Raw genomic sequence first — 23,624 nt, 5'->3', positions numbered from 1 at the left:
AAAACAGTTAATTAGGGTTTCTACATGCATTTACACAATAACATCTATTGGAGTTGGGCATGCCAAACGTGAACTAATAATTAGGAAACACCTTAATATTGTAGCCATTAATAGATAAATTAGAATGCGTTTCTTTTTTAAAATATCACTCAGAAATTTTTTAAATCAGATTCCAATTCTATAATCTAAGATTCTCATAAGTTTGTTTTCCTGATAACTATTTCATTCATTAGCACCCTTGTTTGAGTTTTGTTAAAAGAATAAATAAATTATCCAATATTTTAAATGGTTTTAATTAGGCCAATTTTTTTCGATGATCTCGCTACACTAGACTAATTATTTACATTAGTGACAGTAATTGGGAGTCACCTGGCTCTAGATCTGGTCACGTGATTGAACAAAATGGCCACTATATACAAGGTAAAACGATGATTTTACATGAAATTTGATGACCGCTGACCGCGTTACGCAGGTGACTGCTTAATAGAGTTACATTATATATGAAAATTCATTGGGAGGAAATAAAATGACCGCATAGAACAGGTGACTGCTGGATAAAGGTGATCGCTATGACAAGTTTGACTGTACTTGTCTAATAGAGCTTAGCATTTACTCTCTTTTACTTTCTTGGTCCGCAGGTTGAATAGACAAGGGGAAACCCCCGACTTACTAGTCTGGACTTCATGGCCACTGATCACCATCATACTGGTGACCACTTCCTCATCAAAGGGCAGTGGCGGGGGACAACAGTGCCTCTCACAAAGTGAAGCAGTAGGGTCACAAGGGGGATAAGGCGGTATCGTAGACCAAACTGGTGAAAAAGAATTTATAAAAAAAATTGTATAAAATACTATACTTACAGATGCTATAAGCGGGATTTACTGGAAGGGTCTGGGGTTCATCCTCTTGTTCTGGAGGGGGGCAGCATTTTCTCTCACAAAGCTGTGTGGTAAAGTCACAGGAAGGGTAGGGTGGGAGGTGGGTAACCAGTTTGATAGGAGTGCCTGCTGTGTTGGGGGGAGGAAAATTATATTGAGTGATAATAATGGAATGTCATGAATGGATGCAAAGGAAAGGAATTTTCTATTAGAAAATGATTGACTGCGGGAAATTTTTGCAAGGAAAACATTTTATGCAAATGAAGCATCTTATTTACTTTAAGAAAATGTTTGGAAAATAATTTCTCTAGCTTACTGAACACTCATTGACAACAAATTCATGCATTACTAATGCAGCTTAAAGCATACACATCATCAGATGCAAATGCATCTTACACCTAAATTTCCCACAAATTACCGATTTAAAGTAGTTTTCAGTCCATTTACATTAATTTTTCAAACTGCCTAGCTATCACAGAATCATGTCTCTTACATTTTATATAATAAATTTTTTAAAAATTAATCATGTTGACGACTTACTCATCCCTGTGTCTGGAGCCTTCGTCTTACTGGGCAACGTCGTCCCTGATGGCTTTACAGAAGTTTTGCCTCCTACATCATCAGTAGAAGGGCTGTAAAAAAATAATTAAAAGGCCGTCAACATGATGTCATATAGGTAAAGGATAATAATGTATAAATCTCCACCACAATTCTCTTGATAGGACTATTTTGTAAGCAACAGAGATTTTATATTTGGGTCCTTGTTAACTGTGAGATTCACTTACATCTTATTTCCAGCCAGATTCTGACTTAGAGGATTGTGTTTTGGTTCTTTGGTCTGCTCCAGAATCAACAAGATCATAAGAGATGCCAAACTGAAAGGGAACATATGGAATACTTAAAACCATTAATTGTTACAATACATATCACTGTAAGGATAAGCTTTGTAACAACTATTGAATTGTCCTGGATGACAGAAGATTGGGCAGATTTTTCTTATCAATACAAAGTTTGTTTTTTCCAATTCAACTTTTTGATTTTCATGGTACACATGATGCAATTATTAAATATCTTTAAACAAGCATATCAGTATCAGAGAAGTGACCTTGAATGAAAGATTCTCCTTGTATATAAAGTCTATCTCAGAGTTATAGTTAAATTGAAATGTACCAGAAGGTGATAACGATGCTGATGATGGTTCCCCAGCAGACATAGCGGTTTCTACAGTAACCTTTTTTACAGTGTCCTTTCTGAGGTGGCTGGGCTGCGTATTTCTGGCTGCTTTTACATGTATATGGATGTTGATGTGAATGACTACAAATTCGTGATGATTTCTTGGGTGATGATGATCTGTCAAATTAAGAATAATAAAATTTGCAAATTCTTTTCACCTGGTTCTCTTTAAAAATTTTTGTTATAAAGGTTGATTACGTACCCTATTGTACTAACACTACATGTTGATTTTGTACTGACGGTGGACTTCACACTGTCATACCGCTTTAATTTTGATAATTTCTGGTTCATTTTTTCCAGTTCATCAATTCTAACTTCTAAATTTCCTGTCACTTTGCACAGTTCTTTGACAGCTCCAACATTTTCCATGTATATTTTGTCCTGCAATCAATGAAACAATTCAAATTTAGTCAAATTGGATAATAATCCATTTCTTGTATATTTTTTTTTAAATTTCCTCTGTAGTACCAAGCAATTGCATTAGATATGGAATTTCACAAATTATTAGTGAAATTTACTCTATTTAGACTGTGTGCTTAAGTTTTGATGCACAAAACTATCATGTATCTTACTTTAAATTGGACAAATACACTGGACTTACAAAACTGTTACATATACATACTTATGATTTATCCTAAAGTAAATTATTTTTTAATTATGAGATGATGTTTTATTAGTTCTTTTAATTCAATCTTTAATCCTAAAAATTAAAAAAAAGTTCTTAAGAGAGTACAAAAATGTCGATATAAATATAAAATATTATAGAAACCATATCACACTGTATTATATTATGTTACAGAAGTGATTGCAGATACTTGTATCACTTCATCCCTTTTGTACAAATGCTTAATATAGAATCAAAGAATCTTCTCCATCCCTAAATGAAGTAATCCTACAAGTATGTACGAGTTCATACCTATGAGATGTATGTGTTCAAACCAATGAGTATTTATGTGCTTATACCAACGGGATATATGTGTAAAATACCTATGAGTATTTATTTGTTCATACCTACAAGCTGTATGTGTTCATACCAATGAGTATTTATGTGTTCATTCCAATGAGTATTTATGTGTTCATACCAGTGAGTATTTATGTGTTCATACCAGTGAGTATTTATGAGTTCATACCTAGGAATATGTATGTGTTCGTACCAAAAAGTATGTATATGTTCGTACCAAAAAGTATGTAGGTGTTCGTACCAAAAAGTATGTAGGTGTTCGTACCTTATTAACAACAAGGAAGTCTTTGATAACTTCTCCGTTCTCCAGCGGAACATCCCCCGCCTCTTTGACAGCGTCTGGGATAACCTCCTTGATTTCCTGAGCGATGACCCCTGTATCGTGCCGACTGTCCTCGGGAATTCCCATGGCATTGGCAAAATCATCGCTGAACTTGTAGTTATATAACTTGATGGCTGCTACTTTTTTCAGCTGCTCCTTAGAGTCCAGCTGCCAAAAAATAGTCATATTTGTTAAATGTTAATGAAGGGAGTAGGCAAAGAAAAGTCTCTTATAGCTTAAAAAAAAAATTAAAAAAAAACAAAAACATTTTTCATCCTTCAATTGTTTTCATATTGTTGTACCTCTTGGAGACAGGATATATTGTGCTCTATGTTGTACCAAAAGAGGACTTATTATTTACTTTTATTTGATTGTGTGTGTCTGATTTTTATGTGGTGTCTGTTTATGACCTGAATTTGCATTTCTGCAATGATTTTTTTTCTTTAATCCTCAAAACACATATATTTTTTCTTTAATCAAGCTTATATAACCTTTAATTGAATTTAAAAAAAAGACAACTGATGTTTGCATTTATGAATATTAATGTGTTTTCTGCAATTTCATTGTGTAATTTTGCTATGCACAAGAACCACTAAATCTCATACTTGTCTATTATCATTTTACGAAATACAATTCTTAAATTCTGTTCCAAACAAACTAATTATCTTCTAATGATTACGTTCTTCGCAATACACTGTGAATACAGCTTTTGAAAATTTGCACGACAAAGAAAACCTACACACAGACATATATTGGACTGTGTATACATCTGTCCACCTCCAAGAATGCGTAAGAGTGTGAGGAGTGGGGGAGAGGTCAGAGCAGATAATAATTTTACATATGATTTTTTTTTTATCTTAACATTTACTTTCTCACAAAACATAGCGGCATTAAAGTATGCATGCACTATTGCACTTGGCCTGAAGCATCTGCAGACATGTAATATGCCAAGAAATTCTTCTAAAAACCTGGCATTAAGAATTATAAATGGCTTCAAGAAGAATTACTTCATAGAGAGCCTGCACTACCAACCACAAACGAATCTTATCACTCTACATGCGTAACAGACACACAGACTTGACCTACAATACTGTCTTGAATATTTGCATAACCTATCTGCCAGCAGGAAAAATTGTTTAGAAGGAAATTTTTCATCCTTGAATAATGATGCTGTCAAAAATAATGGCTGTCTTTTGTTTGAGAGGATAAAGGCTGTATTAACCGCAGAAATGGTTTTTTGACTGTCCTTACACATGTACAGGTCTAATTATTTTCACTTAAATATTCATATTGTTTAAGAAATCTATTTCTTTTATTTCTTCATCATTGAGCCATATTGTATTTATTTTATCTTAAAATCTGAACTTAATAAAAATGACAAGTCATATTTACAGTAAAAAATATGTGTAAACAGTAAACATCTGGTAGGTTTTATGCTAACATTGATGGCATATTGTGTACAGTAAGTACTATTAACATTTACTTTTTTTTTTCCTTTTGAAAAGGGGGGGGGGGATTAAAACAAACAGTATATACAGCTTCTACCAATATATTTCTCCCCATAAATCAAATGTATAAATCCCTCTAAAATTAGTATACATACTTAATCAGTAATTTGTAATGAGAAAAAAAATCAAAATGCAGAAATGGCTTTGCTATTATACAGTCTAGTACTGTTTTCATAACAAACTCTAATAAAAAGGGTTCCAACAAGAGTGGGGTGGCCACTGGAATAAAAGAGAGTGTTATTGAGTGTACCTCTTTGAGATCTTCCTTGGCCCTGAGATCTGAGGGTTGGAGAAGGTGACCGGTCAGTCTCATGTTTCCGTGGACAGTTAATGCCTCCTCAGGGTGCTCTGTGTTGACCCCCACTCGCCCCACATGATACACACTGTCTGGGGTCTGCCCCTTCTGCCAGGTTACATCCATATCATTATCAAACTGACCAGGGTTTGATGCCTGGAAAAAAAGTCAATCATTGTTAATAAAAATGTCTAATATCATTTAGGAAGAGTAGAAACATGAGTAGAAGGACCGCACAGTGAAATCTCAGTTATCAAATACTGTATCAGAAATGCTGTGAGCTACACAACTACCAATATTTCTCTGCATTTGATTTCAAAAGGGACTGTCCTATCCTTAAAGATTCAAATTTATGCTTTTATGAAGAAAGATGATGCTAACCCTGACAATGATTTTCTCTGACACACTGGCTGCTACAATATATTTATACTCCCCACTGTAAGCATACAAAGTGACCACCAGCATAAAATAGCGCTGATCTGGGTTGGGGCGACCCTTCTTACGCATATTGTTGGAGGTCGTCTCGCTAAAATGAAGCCTTCCTACTGTTACTTTGTTAGTCTGTTCTGGTATTAGGTCCACCCTACAACAAAATATCAACAATGCAATAAAATATCACCTTTTGAAAATTCATTTGAAGATTTCAGTACACCTGCCTGAGAGAATGATAATCCAATCCAAAGGATTTTCTACTTAAGTATAATAATGTGGTCCCTTTTACACCTTTATTTTACCAGTTAAATATGAACATACAGTATTTTGTTTATTTTTCATTAGGTATAATGAAGTATTTACAAAGACTATAATGTCTTGGTCTAAAAACTGCAACTGTGTATATTCTGAATTTTTACTCTCTACAATCCTTGACAGGGAAACAGATTTCTCAAAACACATTTTGAAGATTGGCATAAACAGTATTTTTTCCAAAAATTTTCTCAGACCTGTGGAAGAATTTACTGGACATTTTTTTTTTTCATGACTAACAACAAATTGGGATTGTGGTTTACCTGACTGGGTTGAAGGGTTTCTTGCTGCGGTCAGACTGCGACTGTTCCACCTTTATAGTCTGGGTGGGAGATTCCATCTACAAGACAGACGTAAAAAAGTCAGACATCAGATTAGTTCAAAAAATTTGTTTTAAAGAATTACCAGTACAACAACAGGCCCCATCCATTTCAGATTGATTTATTGGAAATAAAGCTTGTTTTAATGCAATATAAATACAATATACCTTAACTTTGCTATGTACCTTGATTCCATTAAAATGGAGATAGAAGGCATCGATTTTCTTAACTCCCTCTGGAGTTGTGACATAGCGGGGGTCCCCAGACACCTGCATGTGAACTGTCACCTGAAAATGGTTCTTTTTCTGGCAGACAAAAGAATCATCAGGCTGCGAAAAGTTAAATCCTTTGTCTGCATCTACACGAAAGTTTGGCTGTGGTCTGCAACAGCAAAGAGTACAATATTATACACACTGTACTATCTATTCACTTTATGTGTCAAAATACATGTATATCATCATTAAACAAAAGGTTTTCCAAAGAATCCAAAAATATTACTACATCTGCATAGTATATCATATCTAACCCAGTTTGTTGTGCAAACTGACTCTGAGCACTATTTTGAATATTCCTGTATTATGATGTTCTTTAAACCATGTAATTATTTTAAGTACAAAACACATCTGCTTTAAATAAACAGGTGATGCATTAGTTTTAAGCATTATCCTGCACAATTCTATTGCAAAGAGCCTGTGTGTATTTTCCACATAAATATGCTTGTAAATGAAATGAGTCTCTCAAGATATTGCCATACTGAATATTAATTGCATATTTTAAAATACAGTCAAACCTCATTATCTCGAACTCGATGGGACTGAGAAAAAAATTTGAGATATCCAAGGATTTGAGACATCAGGGGTTAAAACTTAAAGAATAAGTGGTCAGGACTTCTACATCACTTCGTTATATCCATGGTATTTGAGATATCAGTGTTAGAGATACCGAAGTTCAACTGTATTAATATTTCAAACACCCTCACACAAGTCCACTTACAAATCTTTGAGATTTTCATTTTTCAGTGTGGCCCAATCTCTCTGATTAAAGGGAGACCACTTGATGACCTGATAGGTACTGTCTAAGTACCCAGGGGTTCCATTTGTACTGTCCTGTTCATATCCGAACTCGTCATCACAGTCCACGGCAAGGTTATAGCTCCCATAACTCGGACCTGTAGTGAGAGGCAGAAAATAAGGCACTCTGATACATTAGAAAATATTGGACCTGTATTGAGAGGCATAAAATAAGGCACTCTGACACATTAGAAAATATCAATGGCGATAATGTAATCTTTGTCATCTATATGACTTTCCCTAAAGCATAAAGTGGTGTAAATTTTTCTGAAGCATGAAGTCACATATTTTTATGAACCATTAAAGTTACTCAGGCATATCTCTTATGCCTTACTTTTTTAAATTTCCTCTGAAAATCTTTAAACTAAGCAAATGCTTGTTTTTACTTTGTTTTCAGTAACAAATAATAAGAAAAAGGGTTGAATGTGGAATCTAATATGAAAGTCTTAATATACCATTTGGCTCTTGTTTTATATTCAATACATTTCGGCCATTGAGGAGAGCATTGGTTACAAGTGCACTATGGGAAGGCTGTTCTTGGTACTTCCTTTTCTTGTGACTCATGTTACAAGCATTGGGGCTGTAAAACAAAGACATTTATTAATGTTAAGTTTGTCAAATAAAACTACAATCTATCCTTCAACTTTATATTTGCTTTTTTTAGGGATAAGAAAAGGAAAGTTAGCATCTTTTTTTTCATATTAGTTATATGCACTTACACCTATGAAGTTAAAGTTTGTAAGAAGTAAAATATATTTCTTTTAATGATTTGACAGTTTAAACTACTAAACAATAACATGTGATAATCTTGGATTTTAGGTGAAAAGAAATAAATCATTCACTGAAATTGTGAATTGTCTCTTGAAAGCATTTGATTTCTGAACTAATATTTTGATGCAATTCATTAAACTTGTCCAAATTTTTGTGTAAATAGGGAGAAGAGACACATGCATCATCTTTAAAATGACTGGTCTGTAACATTAGAACCTAATGACTTTGATACACTTACAATGAAGCACCATGATTTCTATATATATATACATTTTTAGAGCTGGTTAATGTCTAACCTTTAAGTTGAAGTCCATTTCAGTTTTTTTAGCATCAAATTATCAAAGTAACAGATGATATTAATTATCCGAGACATTGGTACAAATGCAATCTTAGTAAATTAACTATTGTTAAAGTGGTATTCGGTACTACAAGTGTGCCATTCAAATGATGCCACGCACGGTCAGATTGACAGTGATTTACCTAACTCTTATGCACCTGATGGACGTGACACGATTGAACGGGACGGCCATTATTAAGACAGGTACGGATAATCTGTACCAATGAATATCAAATTTGCTCAATATTTGTTTATTTAATTCACCGAGCTTAAATTCAGTATTTCCTTATTGAGTTCTTTCATCCTATGCATAGAGATTCACTCGAGGGATTCAAGGGTCTTGTACAATCTTAATTGATATGAGTACTCTTTTGAAGTATTATGAAGTCATTTCCTCTGCTAGGCTATACATCAGAATAGTACATGTAATATGATTCTTCTTGCCCACACTTCATCTATGTATTGAAAATTTAGAGAAACAGGGTTTCTTTTTTTCCTTCTGGGTTACTTTGAAACTCATGATACTACACATTTTATGAAATAAAATAGGAAAAATACCAATATCAATTCACACCCTCTTCCGTAAAAGTAATTTTAATTAATCAAACTTTAAATGTAGTTTATTTAAGCAGCTATTTGAGTAAGAACACATTAATTTTCCAAATATTACCTTATCCTTTATTGGGGGGGGGGGCAATTTTAGGTATGTTGCTGGAACCATTTAAATAGTTAATATTTCAGGCATTTTCCTCAACATTTGCTAGACATTTTAATTTCTCAATATAATCAACCTACACCCAGAACTCCAAATATATCCCAAAGACTTGGCTATATAATAGCCCAATGTGTTGACTTCTAATCTCAGAATTGGAAGCCCCCTCATGTCCAACATATCACTACAGGTTTATAGTATGAAATCTCTTGTATTACATGCTTAAATGTACCATACATCTATATGATTTTCCTACAATTTTAAAATGACTTTAAAGTGATTGTGAACTATGAATTCCTACCTAGAAATCTAATGGAGATACAAATTTGACCATGACCCTGTCAAAATGACCTAGTTTTAGCATCGATCATGACATATCCTCTGATAATAATCTAGTACATGTATTATGCAAAACAGGAGCTGTTCATGTTTCTCCATAAAAAAGTAATAGATTGGATAGGAAATTTACATTTCCAATATCTGCAACCTTGACCTGGTCTATATAACCTTGCCTGAGGACCATGACTCACCCTGAATTGTAGCGATCTCATTTTTCCATGAAACAAATATGATTTAACAAGAATTTTACATTTCTTATCCATGTTACCTTGACATTGTCCAAATGACCTTGAATCTGGGTCATGAAGAATCCTCTGGTTACAAGCTATTTTGTGCCAAGCATGAGGTATTCACTGACATGTTTTCTTCAAAGTTATGGGCAAGTTAAGTTGTGGACAAAGCGACAGACACACAAAGACAAGAGGACATAGAGCCTAAAAAAATTTTGCCCTGATCTTAAATCTTGGGCCCATAAAAATTCAGATTTGATGATTATCTACATTTGTATCAGAATTATACAATTTTTAGGTGGTTGATAAAAGGCTTACATGGAAATATGCCTTTTATATCCTAAAAAAAACCCTCACATTTACTTTAATATAGGATTGCTGAGTGTTTAAAAGATGCTTCCCATAAATTATTACAAGTATTTTGACCTTCATTTATGTCTGCCTAAAATTTCTAAATTAATTAGTAATACTAATACACAAACTTAATTTGACTTCTCTTTGTTTGTTTGCAGCTTACCAATTTATTTTGATGGATATTTTTATTGAAAATACAGTATGGACTTTTAACAGACAATATTGCATACCATATACAATTTATCCATTTTGACCTGATTTGACAGGAATTTGTTTCTTTCTTCAAATATTTGATGAAAATTCTTTGTTCTTTTTTATTAGATTTTCTCTTCTCAAAGCTTTTTTTTTTGCTGAGATAAGCTTTTCTATTATACCTAAGCATTTAATTACAATCTACCTTAAACAAACTACACCTTTATTATTGCATTTTACCTGTAAAATTACGAAATACTTGAGATATTTATAATATTTGCTTTTCCAGTTTATATCTGTTTACATATGAAATATTTATATTTATGTATACATGTATATCTTTAGATTCAGTATCTTTTTTTCGGAGATATAATTACCTGGCGTTGATTACATTTACCTGAGATAATGTACATGTTTACCTGAGATGGTTTGGTGACAGAGAAAGCTGAGGATTCATCTGGGAGGTGGAGAGAGGTAGTGAGGAGGTCTGGGGGGGAGGAGGGTGTGTTGCTGAGAGATGGTTTAGGGTTGGAGGTTCGTTATACCCTGGTGGCATGGACTTTGGTCCTGTTGGAGGCATCCCTGGGGGTCGAGGGTGGTGTGGATACATGCTGTGTTGATGCATTGACGTCACTGGAGTACTCAGCCCGTATTTGCTTTCTGTAAAATAAGCCACATTGGAATCTGAGTCTAATATCGTATAACACAGAGGGGTATGTCTGTCCTTAACTTCCTCAGATGTATTACTGTACATAGTTTATATTTCCCCCCAAAATCCAGAATTCTACAGCATACACAAAATCCTTGTGGCTGAGTGAATATTTAATGATATCTGTTACTTTCACAGGTTAATAAATTAATATCCACTAAGTTATTCTCAAGAAGCACAATCTTAAAAAAGTTTTTAACACAAAGAATATACTTTTGTGATCCACACTTGAATATGATCAGTCTGAAAATATCCATTTTTATCAGATATTCACAAAGCAAGAAATAAAAATTGAAATGGTCATGCATGCTTGATAATTTAAATCAATGTTAGATGAAATAAAACTTGTATCATATGAATACATTTTTTTTTAAAGTTTGATTTTAATCAATATTTTCCGCTAGAGGTCCATTACAATCCATAGAAAAGGAAGATTAAATCAAGACACTAATTCTTTGCATTTAAACAAGACCAATGAATTTTCCATTTCCGCTAAAATGACTTGGGTTCATCAATTAAATACGTTACTGATCAAGTTAACAAAAGAAAACATAAAATCAGATATCAGACTCTAAAATGATCTGGTGTTCAGCCCAATAATTTAGAACACCAGCAAGGTAAAACATAGGGTCAAAAACAGACAGACTCATGGACAACACATATTAAATATACTGATATTCAATTACTATAAAAAAAATCCAAAATGTCTTGCTGATACACACTGAGGCATTGAATAACCAGTATATCAAAAGGATACTGAATGTAAATTATACTGTGACAGGAACAAAATAACATTGGAATAACCAATCTACATTAACAAAAAATTAGCAATGGCACTCATCCGGAAGCTTGTACTTCAATACTATATACATAAAAACAAAGCAATAGATTTTTTTCAGTACTTTTCAAGTGCTTTATTCAAGCATGTTATTCAAACCCCCAACAGAACTAGGCTACAACAAGGACATTCACAGCATTATAATTACGCAATTATTTTAGCTACCGTACAGATCGGACAACTCTTCGTGCTACCTCTTGGTATGTCATCTTAAATAAAAGGTCAATATATCATAATGAATTAATGACCTACCCTGACACACATAACTTAAGGAGATCCAGCTCGTTAATTCCTCCGTCTTGCCCTCAACTTTGAACAATGCCATCCAATGCAGAAATTAGCATTAATTACAGTATCACGTAATTCGTTATTGATCATGAAATTTCCAGGCAAATGATTTCATGACTTTTGGAACATTCTTATACAAATGTCCAAGAACAATAATTTCTAATGCAAAAAAAAAAAAATATCCATGAACATATGTCCTCTTTAAGTTAAGAATAGCGTATGTCAGATTGAACAAATCTTCATTTTTCCATGCGCTTGGTTCTGGACTTTGACAATACTGATGTAGTGCTAAAAGGACTTTATCAAGGCAGTTCAAAATTCAAAAGACTTTCCTGTTTTTCAGTCAGAGAATCTCATAGATTCATATGAGTTTTTTTTTTGTCTTTCCTGTGCAATGTACACACAGGGTGTGGTAAAATTGAACATTTTTCTCCATATTGAATTATTCAGCTTTTTTATAGAATCAAAATCACTTAGCATTCCATAATAGAGCATAAACAACTCCACAGAAAATCCATTACATGTATTCAAATAAGACAGGTTAAACAAACTGTTAAGGACAAACTCCAAATAGAGAATGGCAATTTCTTTTAAACGAAAAAAAGCAACATTTGGATGAAAAAGGTATTTGCAAACCCAATCCTACAACACATCCAATCTGTCAAGAACTGTCTTAAAATTTAAGCCTTATGCATGTATACCCTTAAAATAAACAAAAAAATAAATGTTGATTTTTTTTTTTAACAAGAATAATTGTTATTGTATACTGGAGAAGAAAAAAATCTCAGATGTCTTGCAAACTGCAGCACACTTTAATATGAAGTGTCACAAAATTACTAAGAGAAAAAAATATAAATTAATTGAATAAGGACAAGTTTGGCATTACTTTGTTTACACAATTTCAGACGTCAACAAAAGAATGAAAATGCCATACAATATGACTTCCATAGCTGATGCAATCAGAAAAATTCACTCATTGACGATATTCCTTTGCACTGGAGGGGCTCTAGTTTTATGTAAACATTAAAAACCTAAAGTTAGACTAAATTCCTACCTCTAGCTTAAGTAAAATTACATTTTTTTAAAATGCACACCTGTAGGCATTGGTTTTATCATAAAACTTACAAGAGACAGAGATAACTTAACGTAATAAATAAATTAAAACAGAAAACAACATGGAAGAATTATTTTTCTACATTAATGCTAGTTTGTCATACTTTTTTCAATCATTTTCATTTTAAATCAAATTAATATTCAATTATAAATTTATTACATATCAATAACACTTTTCATAGCTACTTGCATGTACAATGTATTTAATCTTATTCATCCAAAAAAAAAAAAAAAAAAAAAAGAAGAAGAAGAAAAGAAAAGAAAGAAAGAAAAAGTTTTTAAACCAGTATTTTTTTAAATTTATATTGATACTAGCATAAATGCCAGGATCAAATAAATAATATATAATTTTTGCAAATCAGATACTTTAATGATAATCTTCTCCCAAACTTTAATTAACATATTTTATTACAAAAACAGTGATTGCATATGCTTAAATATCAGGTAATTTTTTTTTCTTACTTGCAAGAATTTTTTTTTTTTTTAGTTTTTTTCTCTCTTTTTTGATGGTGACTCAGAACAGTTTTTTTTTTTTTATAAATGTAGATTTTTTTTAAAGGGTACTGCTTAAAAAAAAAAAAATCAATGAAAACCAAAAAACAAGACAAAACAAAAAACAAAAACTCCAAAAACAAAACAATACCAGAACAACAACCGTCATTGCTAAATAATGGTCATATCCTACAGAAGCTGTGGAGTACTTATGGATCAACTATAATCTATGCACATCATCTTCATGGAGGAAGCTGCTCATATTACAGGCAGTGCATTACATTCAATATGAAATTCCCCTTCAGTAATATTAATTAAAAATGTGTATTTAAATGTGTGATATTGCTTGGAAATTGGTAAATTTTAATATTGATTCAGACCATAATTTTTTTTCCCTTAAATTTCATAAGACAGTAATTAATTAATTTTTTTACTGATAAAAAATAAAATCACTGAATTTAACATTCATAGTGAAGAAATAAAAACATTTATACAATATTCCCAATCCAAATTGATATTTATTATCAAAGATGTATAAAATAAAAACCTATAAAAATTCTACTCACTCTGAGATTTAAATGCAATGATGTATTCCATTATGCATTTGTAGGAAGACTCAACGCTGTACCATTAAAAAAGTAAATTTCAAGAAAAAAAAAATTAAGAAATCTTAATTACGATTTTGAAAAAATCATTGATGAAGAAGATCAGATCTTAGAGTCAGATTGGTACAAATGTCCAGATGGCATTTGATCTATGGAGGCAATATGATTACGATTTTCCCACGCTACAATTCCTGATTTCTATTCTTATCCACAATAAACTGCGGATACAACTATTTCCTGTTTAAGGGACAAAACACTTGACAAAATAAACCATTTTCAACTACATCTAAATGAATTGCATTTTTTGGCGAATTCAATTCCTGCTCACGACAATGCTCTGGTTACGTAAAATGGAACATTTCCTTGAAATGGATTTACTGTACATAATTTACCCCAAGTGGAAACAAAGACACCACAATCTTATTTACAAAATATTAATTAAAACCAATTCAGAAACACCTGGCAAGCAATTTCAAATTAATTCAATAATTTAAAAAAACATGCACAGTATATCTCCCCTCAGCCATTGGTTTCTAAATACTAATCTAAAATTATACAGCATTAAATTTAGTAAAAAATCATAAAAATTTGTAGAAGTATTTTCTGTTTTTGTGTACTCTTTTTTCCTTACTTGAAATGCCACAATTAAGGTGTAAAAAACATTATATATAGTTTACAATAAAAGTTCTTTCTTAAACAGAATAAAAATTCAATTTTGAAATGTAAAAATTTTAAAAAGATTCAAATTAAGATAAGAAATTGATTAAAATGCTTTCTGAATAGTAAACCCGTAAGCCACTACTGGAACGATAGATGGTGTCAACAAAAGTGCTACGATGTACCAGTTATATGATACGGCCAATTAAAAAGAAATTCAATTCCAACTTTGTAACAATTCCTTACCCTGATACATTGCAATCCACAAAATGTGATCACCCCAAAAGAACTCATTGACTGATATATGGGATCACAAATTATTTTTTGGCCTTTGACAAACAACTCATAAAAGCTAGGATCATGAACCCAGCAAGGGTATAAAAACTACTAGATTTCTCCTAAAAATGACCATCAAGTTTATTCTGAAACAAAATGTCAAATACGCCGCATGTCAACGATCACTTTAAAAAGTAGAAATTATAGAAGACAAATTAAAAATAATTTTTTAAATGACCAATAATTATTTGAAAATATCAACACTATAAACTCACCATGGCCATATATCCTATGGAAGACCGATTTAAATTTAGTCATCTTTTTAAACTTTTTGATGGTTAACACAGTAAAAACGCCAACAAATCGTCTTGATGACCACTAATAAAATCTCAAATACGTGCACAAACTTTTCATTAAAAAGTTTATAATTCACAAATTAAGCGTTTTTCTCAAAATGGGCCATTCCCATCCGAGTTTTTATTGTCTGCAATCAATTAGCGCTGAAGTTAATCCAATCATTGTCCCTTCTCTCCTCCCAAGCATGAAATTAACACTGACATTAAACGTTTTAAAAAAAAAAGACAGTGAACATCGCGGGGCTCCATGTTTAATTATAATCATATACACGTTTCTTTTGTTATTGTAAGAACGTAATACGTAATATGAAGAAAAGTTTGGTTTGCGCTGTAGACGATGTCGTAATAATGGAGGGTTCATTTTGGGATGCAAAGATTGATCGCATCATGGTACAAAATTTGACACCACTTTATAGGGGAGCATAAGATAAATAAGTTTTCCATTTATCACGAATGCCCTCAATCTTTTTAGAAAAAGGCCAGATTTTTCAAACAGATACTGTTTCAACTATACAATACTTTAAGCTATTACTTTTAAAGTTGGAAGGTGAGATCAAATGATCTCTTAATAACATAGCCTAAACAAGGACAGGCAACTTTACTGGGCTCCGTTAAGGCAGTCAATTTTCTCCTTCGAGTTGCATAGAAATACTTAGTAAAGAAACTTATAACGTTACATTCACACTAAACACATAATCCTAAAACAGTAAAAGAATTGAATTTAGTTATCCAGGAAGTTAGAAATCTCCAAGACTGGTCCTTTTCGTTCAGAGACATGGTCCTACACTCAGGCACGGAGTTGAAATGGGGCCTAATGAAATGACCAGCAAATTGTAAGTGTGTGCATCATTTGAAATGAGTGACAGTGAACCTAAAGAAGTCAAGTGGGGACAGAAGTATAGGTTGTGGATGGAAAAATTAATTGAATGACCAAGCAAGACCATGTTCTGGGTTTGTTGGTGCCATAATCTGCCTGGCGGTCCAAATCACCACTGCTCTGTAAATCCCTGGGGGTCAGTTCTAATCGCTGTGATTAAATCATGCGGCTTCACTCTTTCTCCTTGCACCTACCTCTCGCCTTTTGGCCACAATGGCTACACAAAGTGAAGAAGGTGACAAGAAGATACCAGGCAAACCTTTTGATAATCTGAGGAGAGGTATTGTGTGGTACACAGGTTGTTGTGGGCCTTGAGAGTGAGGTGTACTCTTTTCTCTGAGATGAGGTATACCACTGGTCATTTTGATATGTCAAGGGTATCCTTTTGTTCGAGTTCAAAAGTTGAAATCTTAAAAAAAAGAGAGCTAAAACATCTCTTTTCCAGAATTTTTTTTATTGCGAGTCATATGAAAAAGGCGTTTCAATGGTAGTAATTTATTGGTGACACAGTTCTTGACAAGTCTAGAAATGGTACACGAATATGATGAAGTTAAAATGGCAAAAAATTACGAGTTCCATCCATCTAAATCAAAGCTTTGGCAACTCACAACGAATCATTTTTTTGGTTGCCAAAAGAACATACCGTTACCTGAAATCTTGACATACCAACACAAATGTTCGAACAATTTGTTTCCGTTTATATGCAATAAAATGACACGATCAAAAACTGAAATAACATTTATGAACTTGCTTAATTTTTCGCCTGCCAAATTGAATTAAATTTTTCGTGTTCACTGTCATTGCTTTTCACGGGAAACTGAAATCCTGCCCGAAAATTTCTTGTCTACACTTATCAACATCTTATCTTAATTAGCCGAGTCCGTGTATAAGGGGTTTGCGGCAACGTTAAAATATATGACCTAAACCCTATACCATGACATAACAGATGGCATTTTCCCTGCAATGGTTAATTAAAACATTATTTAAGAAATACCGTGAAAACACAACGTAAAGCTATTCACTGTTTAAAAAAAATCTAGATATTACCACTTTCACGAATTCACCGAGACCAGCTTACACATAAGGTAATGCTTTACTTTTTTTTTCATATTTATTATTTACTGAACTTAAACTATACCTTGACTTCTTATTTGCACATGTCCTTTGGAGTTTGTGGTAATTTAAGGTAGTTTAAAAATTTATAAAATTTAAAAAATAATCCTTTCTACGAATCACTCGTTTTTTGATTTTTTTGTTTCAATAACCTGTTAGCTATTATTTATGTAAAAAATTCGTACAAAATAGTACTGTTGTGTTCTTAATTTAATAACTATATCAAACACAATATATCTAGAAAAACAATACTCATCAAGTCAATAAAAAACTCTTAATCAGTAAAGGATTAATCTAACTTATAAAAACATTTTACATTGCACTACATTATATCTGCCATATATCTTTCACTCTAAAAACAATTACTTTGATGCTCAGTCACACCTGCCATGGCCTGACTTTACTAGGTTGTTGTCCAGGGGGGACCAGTAGGTACCGCACCCCACCTGGTACTGCGGCCGTGGCCATACAGACATATGGCCTCTGTCAGCAATCATTCTGTCCCCTGGCCCACCACAAAATCTCATTACACACCGTATATAGTCCACAGTGACTTGTTTTATGCTTCTTTATTACTAACCATTGCTCTTCATGAAGATATCGAATACTCGTTTTATCATATGTTTTAAGATGACAGAAAGTGCAAAAAATATTTCTTTAAACAAATCAATCAGATTAAATGTCCTATGTTTGTAAATACTACATCTACAGAATTTCTATATATTGATAGATTTTTCCAGGAATGCTAATTACTATAACATAATTTGTTCTAATATATAATACTTACATATGACAAAGAATATTCTTCACAATCCCAAAGACCCCAAAAAAATTTAGTCATATCTTAATATCTTGATTTTTTTTTCTTTTCTGGAAATACTTTACAAAATAAAAATTCCCACAAGATATGAAGAACTGAACATAACTTTAATATTTTTCCATATGAAATCGTAAATGCTTTGACAATACATTTGAAATCATACAACTTCTTTCACTTCAAACTATAGTATTCTGCTGCTGAATCACATGATATACATTTTCTATAGAATTCTAAAAACAGATTTTGCTTCCCTTTGTCTTGAAATAAAATATTTTCAATAAGGACAAAACTAAGATAAGAGAAACATGTACAGTTCTATATGCTGTTTTCTGTAAAATTATACTTCAGATCTAAATAATACTGCCTGGTGTGTATAGCAAACAGGATAGCAACACAAAATAAAACAGAAAATATAAATTACCCTTTCCTGCTCTGTTTGACAGGTTCATCAAAGTAGAATTTTATACCCTACCATTCTATTTCCTTTGCTTTGACTTTGAGTAAACATGTGCATGCTAACTACATCAATAGAGATTTTTAAAGAGAAGAGATCAAACTTAAAAAAATATGAAACTGAATCCTAAATCTTTGTCATACCTTGTGTGGTACAAATGATATGGTTGCTACCATTCATTGTGTGGTTGCTATGGTGACCATCTGGAGGAGAATATGGCTCAGACTCGGGTGGGCTGTCAGGGAGGGTTCTGGAATACCAAAAACATCTCGTCTGTAATTTCATATTATAAAAAACAGACCCTATTTCCTGATTCTGTTAGTTTTAATAATCAAAGATTTTTTTTTTTTACTATTTGAGGGCACTTGCTTCCTGATGAATAGGGAATATCCTTAACACAATATACTTCACAAGAGTTGGCATCAAAGCCAATATTGTATACTAATGTCACGTGCTACAGGAAACAACCCCAGTCTCCCACTTGTCTGACACAAGTTTTACTTCATGGTTCTAAATTCTCTTGTTTTGTTCTCCCTTTGCACTTATTGTCAAAAATAAAAAAACAAATTATTAAAAAGAAACATATGTCTATATATATATATATATAGAGAGAGAGAGAGAGAGAGAGAGAAAACTAAATGGTATTGTACAAAGATAAATCATATGGACTAGAAATTTGACCAAATATTTCAAATTTTATATAAAATAGCAGGTTTTTTTTTTTTAATTTTATCTGTGGGATCAATTTAACCCATACACTCAACATCTTGATTATTACAACTGGACCAATCTCCTTCATATATATATAAAAAAAAAAGTCAAATCTCAAGAACTCATACAGGTACAAACAGTCACATGATGATAAAAATACAGAAACTTTTACCTTTCAACCTTCAGACAAGAACTTTAATTGAATTAGATTGGTCTAAAGTGTAATGGCATTTGTTTAGATGGTATCTATATCCAAGTCGTTCATTTTCAACCTGTGCCAGTTACGTTCCAACCGAGTGAATTGATTGAACAAGTTGTACCACAAGCCCTGATGTCTCCCTAACCGAATCAATGTCTGAATGTAACAGAGAGGACTCATATCCATCAGAAAATCTTTCACTTTTCATTCAAATAACAGACTTATATATGTGGTATTTCTTCATTTTTGATTTATAACTGATCACTGGAAACAGACTTATTCTTCTCCTACATTGACATGGCCAGAGTAATTTGTACAGTCATGGCATTTGTTAATCTCAAATACAAGGAAAGATTTGTAAAGACACTCAACTATATTTGAAAGTCAATTCTTATACATAATGAAATAAAATCTTGCACAAATAAAAGAATTTTTTCCTTAAGTACAGTAATTCTATATAAAAAAAAGAAAACTTATACTATGTCAAAAATATCCTAGGGAAAAGGGAATTATCTCAAATTACTTTTTTCCCGGTAAAACATCAACAAAAGTTAAAATATAAATGACATTTTGTTTTTTCAATAAACAGCAATGTCTAAATCCTTCCTCCCTGTCCTATTCCCCCACTAATGTGTATACTTACAATAGTCCAGCAGCTGGTAGTACCAGCAGTCCAATGTATGCCTGACCTCAACAGGCTGTGGTTTGTTTAGATGGTACAAGCCAAAGACCAATACCACATGTCAACCTTAAAACTGTTTTGTACCACTGGCAGAATAAAAATTATTCTTTATGCCCTCCCCATTTGGACCTTTTGTCCACTTTAGAAAGCTGTCTGAACCACGAAATGACCTAATGAACATTCAAGACAGGATCTTTCCCTTGGTAGTGATCATGACCCCCCCCCCCCCCCCCCCCCCAATATTAAAAAAAAACCTGTTAATATTGATAAGCTTTTGAGAAGAATTAGAGATTTCATCCTCAGAATATAACATATACTTTTATAAAAATCCTACAAATAAGTAAATTTCACATCTAAATGCTAACAGAAAGTATTATTGGTGTTTATGTCCCTCTGACTGTGAACTTCATGTAATTAAAGAAGATGACATGCATGATATTGTGTCACTTAATAAAAAAAATTGAAGTTAGAAGAATTCAAGAAATTACTCAAATAGCCATGAGAAAAGTATGTGCATATGTCCAGGAGACCTTAAATTTAACAGAAAAGAGCTTTCCTATGAATACCATAAGGTTAACAGGTCAAAGTAATTCAAAACTTCATGGGGGGTTGGGTGTGGATTTAAAACATAAGCACATTGAAATCAATATGGCCATATTGTAGCTCAAAACACTCACTTTTCAACTGGTTTTTTTTTTTCATGCTTCACACACATGTATTTATTAACACTTAGATAATTAGTTGCAACAAGCTAATTCAGGGAATTTATGCCCTAAGCTGAAGGACAAAAGTTTGAAGAATTACTGGATACTATAACATTCCATATATGACTTTGTGACCTTGACCTGTCACCTTTTGGCCTAAAAATCAATAAATTATGAATCTTTTTTTAAAATTAGGGTCACCACCTTAGGCTTCACTACAAACTCAGAGAGAACTAAATTTATCTAAAAACCATTTTATAAATAAATGAATTTTTGAACTTGGCCTTTGACCTTTTGACCATAAGATTGATATTGGTCTTATTTAATTCATTAGAGAGTTATGAGATAATATTTCATAATAAAAGCTAAAGGACTTTAGAGATATTATCCAGAAATGAAAAGTTTGACAGATAGACAGAATAACAGATAGACAGATGAAAGGGACCCATGTTCATATTCCATGTTTTTTGCAAAATCAGTTGACAAAAAAACATATCTGTAGACATTGCAGTCACCATTAGTCCAAACAAGACACTACAGATAATATAACTGCCTTTGTATTTTGTTTTGTACAGAAGCCATGATCTTACATTAACCAAAGGCAACAAGATATTTTGGCTATCCAATTTATGTTGCTTTTAAGATTTGAAAATCAATTTTGGTTTTCTGCCTGCAGTTAGATCTTTATCATGGAAAAATCGTTTAAATTTCATTAATTTTTATAAAAATTTCACTTAACAATAAGTTTTTGTCCCACTTGAATATCAGATTCTGTATGTAAAATAAGAGTTGCTGTTACAGATAACAATGGAATATTACAGTGACACTCTGGGTAATTAAGCTTCCTCATTGTCCATAACTCCTTTACTGTATCATACAAAACCTATTTATGAACAATTCATATTTTCAGCTAAAATCATTTACGTAAGTGGTGAATGAAATGAAAATACAAATTACCCAATTAGAATCATAAGTACATCTGAACAAGTAGTGTACATAGTACAATTGACAATCCCTTAAACTTGCACAGTTTCACTAAGAAAATAGATACACACAACAACTCTTAGCTCTCTCTCTCTCTCTCTCCAAAAGTATCTTAAAATTTTTCCCAATTCATATAAATATCATACTTTGAAGCTAGCATGACACTATATAGATTTCCTCTGTATACGTACGGGTTCATAAGTCGGTTATCATAACCTTGAATGCCGTTGATGGAATTGTTGATCCCTGTACAACTATAGAGTCCGTTCATTGGGCTTTGTGTCTGGGTGTGTGGTGGGGTGGAGGTGATGGGGGCATGGGGATTTGCCAGGTGGTTGAACTTGTAGCACTCGTCGAGCTGCTGTGGGGGAACACTGGGGTGGTTCTGGGAGGGGAGGGGTCGTCCGTTGTTGGGGTATGCTATGGCGGGAATGGCTTCCTCGGGAAGGCACCTACAATGAAATCATAAAAATCAACAGAATGCAAGGCATAATCAATTAAGTCCTTCATACAAATTTTTTCTGCAGTTATTTGAACAATAAACTAAAACTTTTTTCATATTTTTACTACTACTCCCTCCAATTGTGTTTGCTTACCATAAATAAATTCTTAAATTTGTCAAACTATTCACTGTCAGAAATAGCTGATTCCAGAACTAACTATTGTCTCCATAGTGACTCTATTTACTTCCCCTTGTGTCATGCAAGATTGAACAGTATAAAATCCTTTCTTGCAGCTGGGTTTTTTTTTAAATAATGAAAACCATATCAAGTGGTTCATCAATCAACATAATTACATCATTGGAAAGGACATCAAAACACTAATTACATTGTTCAAGTACTTCCTTTGCATAAAACTCAATATTTATACTGTGATTGTTGTCTGCCTTCAAAACAAACTCTGATAATCTAAAGCGTCATTTTTGCAATTAGAAATTGAAACTATCATGAAAATCATGTTTTAGAGAGAGTTATTAACATTAAGAAGCACCATATGAATATTAAAATTTGTGATAATGTGTATCAACAGAATCTTAAGATTTGTTGCATACGAATTTATCTCTTTCAATATCAAACACAATCATACAAGATGTTTACAAATTTTACTTCAAAACTCTAATGTTTAATCTAATGAATAAAAAATTACACATTTCTGATTGTCATTAGCTGTAGAGATGTGTATCATGTTTATAGACAAAAATTCAAGCATTTGTCAAGTGTCCTTATCCAAATGCAACACATTACCAACATGGAATTTCCTGAGGAATAACTTTTCCACAGTTCCATAGTCAAATAATACATATACAGTCCTTGTTTAATGAAAATATTTTCAACACAGCATCAATAACGATAAAGGTTAAATCTTCATATATGGACATATGCACAAAAAAAAAAAATACAGAAGAATTCCATCCAAATTCTTTTAAATCAAATCAAATATCACTGATTGATGAGATCGATAGAAAATAATATATTAAATT

At 32.6% G+C, this 23,624-nt stretch overlaps 1 protein-coding gene across 3 annotated transcripts in view; it reads right to left on the bottom strand.

Moving 5' to 3' along the window:
* The window catches only part of LOC133189964 (myelin regulatory factor-like), a 69,197-nt gene that overhangs the window by 5,613 nt on the left and 39,960 nt on the right, over positions 1–23,624 (bottom strand). For 2 of the 3 annotated variants that reach the window (XM_061325412.1, XM_061325414.1), the window contains 15 exons: positions 22,336–22,596; positions 19,008–19,114; positions 10,686–10,926; positions 7,787–7,911; positions 7,255–7,429; positions 6,447–6,642; positions 6,205–6,281; positions 5,579–5,780; positions 5,153–5,353; positions 3,338–3,562; positions 2,314–2,492; positions 2,049–2,228; positions 1,664–1,753; positions 1,419–1,510; positions 861–1,007 (listed from right to left, as the gene is read on the bottom strand). In XM_061325412.1, coding sequence (XP_061181396.1) covers positions 861–1,007; positions 1,419–1,510; positions 1,664–1,753; positions 2,049–2,228; positions 2,314–2,492; positions 3,338–3,562; positions 5,153–5,353; positions 5,579–5,780; positions 6,205–6,281; positions 6,447–6,642; positions 7,255–7,429; positions 7,787–7,911; positions 10,686–10,926; positions 19,008–19,114; positions 22,336–22,596 — 2,498 coding nt within the window. Of the gene's footprint in view, positions 1–670; positions 812–860; positions 1,008–1,418; positions 1,511–1,663; positions 1,754–2,048; positions 2,229–2,313; positions 2,493–3,337; positions 3,563–5,152; positions 5,354–5,578; positions 5,781–6,204; positions 6,282–6,446; positions 6,643–7,254; positions 7,430–7,786; positions 7,912–10,685; positions 10,927–19,007; positions 19,115–22,335; positions 22,597–23,624 lie in introns of all 3 variants that reach the window. The other variant, XM_061325413.1, reaches the window with a different exon arrangement.

Source organism: Saccostrea echinata, unplaced genomic scaffold (assembly GCF_033153115.1).
Source record: "Saccostrea echinata isolate AGI-Se365-2 ecotype Australia unplaced genomic scaffold, CSIRO_AGI_Sech_v1 ptg000020l, whole genome shotgun sequence".
Taxonomy (NCBI): Eukaryota; Metazoa; Mollusca; class Bivalvia; order Ostreida; family Ostreidae; genus Saccostrea; species Saccostrea echinata.
Note: the sequence above shows the minus strand (reverse complement) of the source record. Positions and strands in the feature narration are given on the sequence as shown.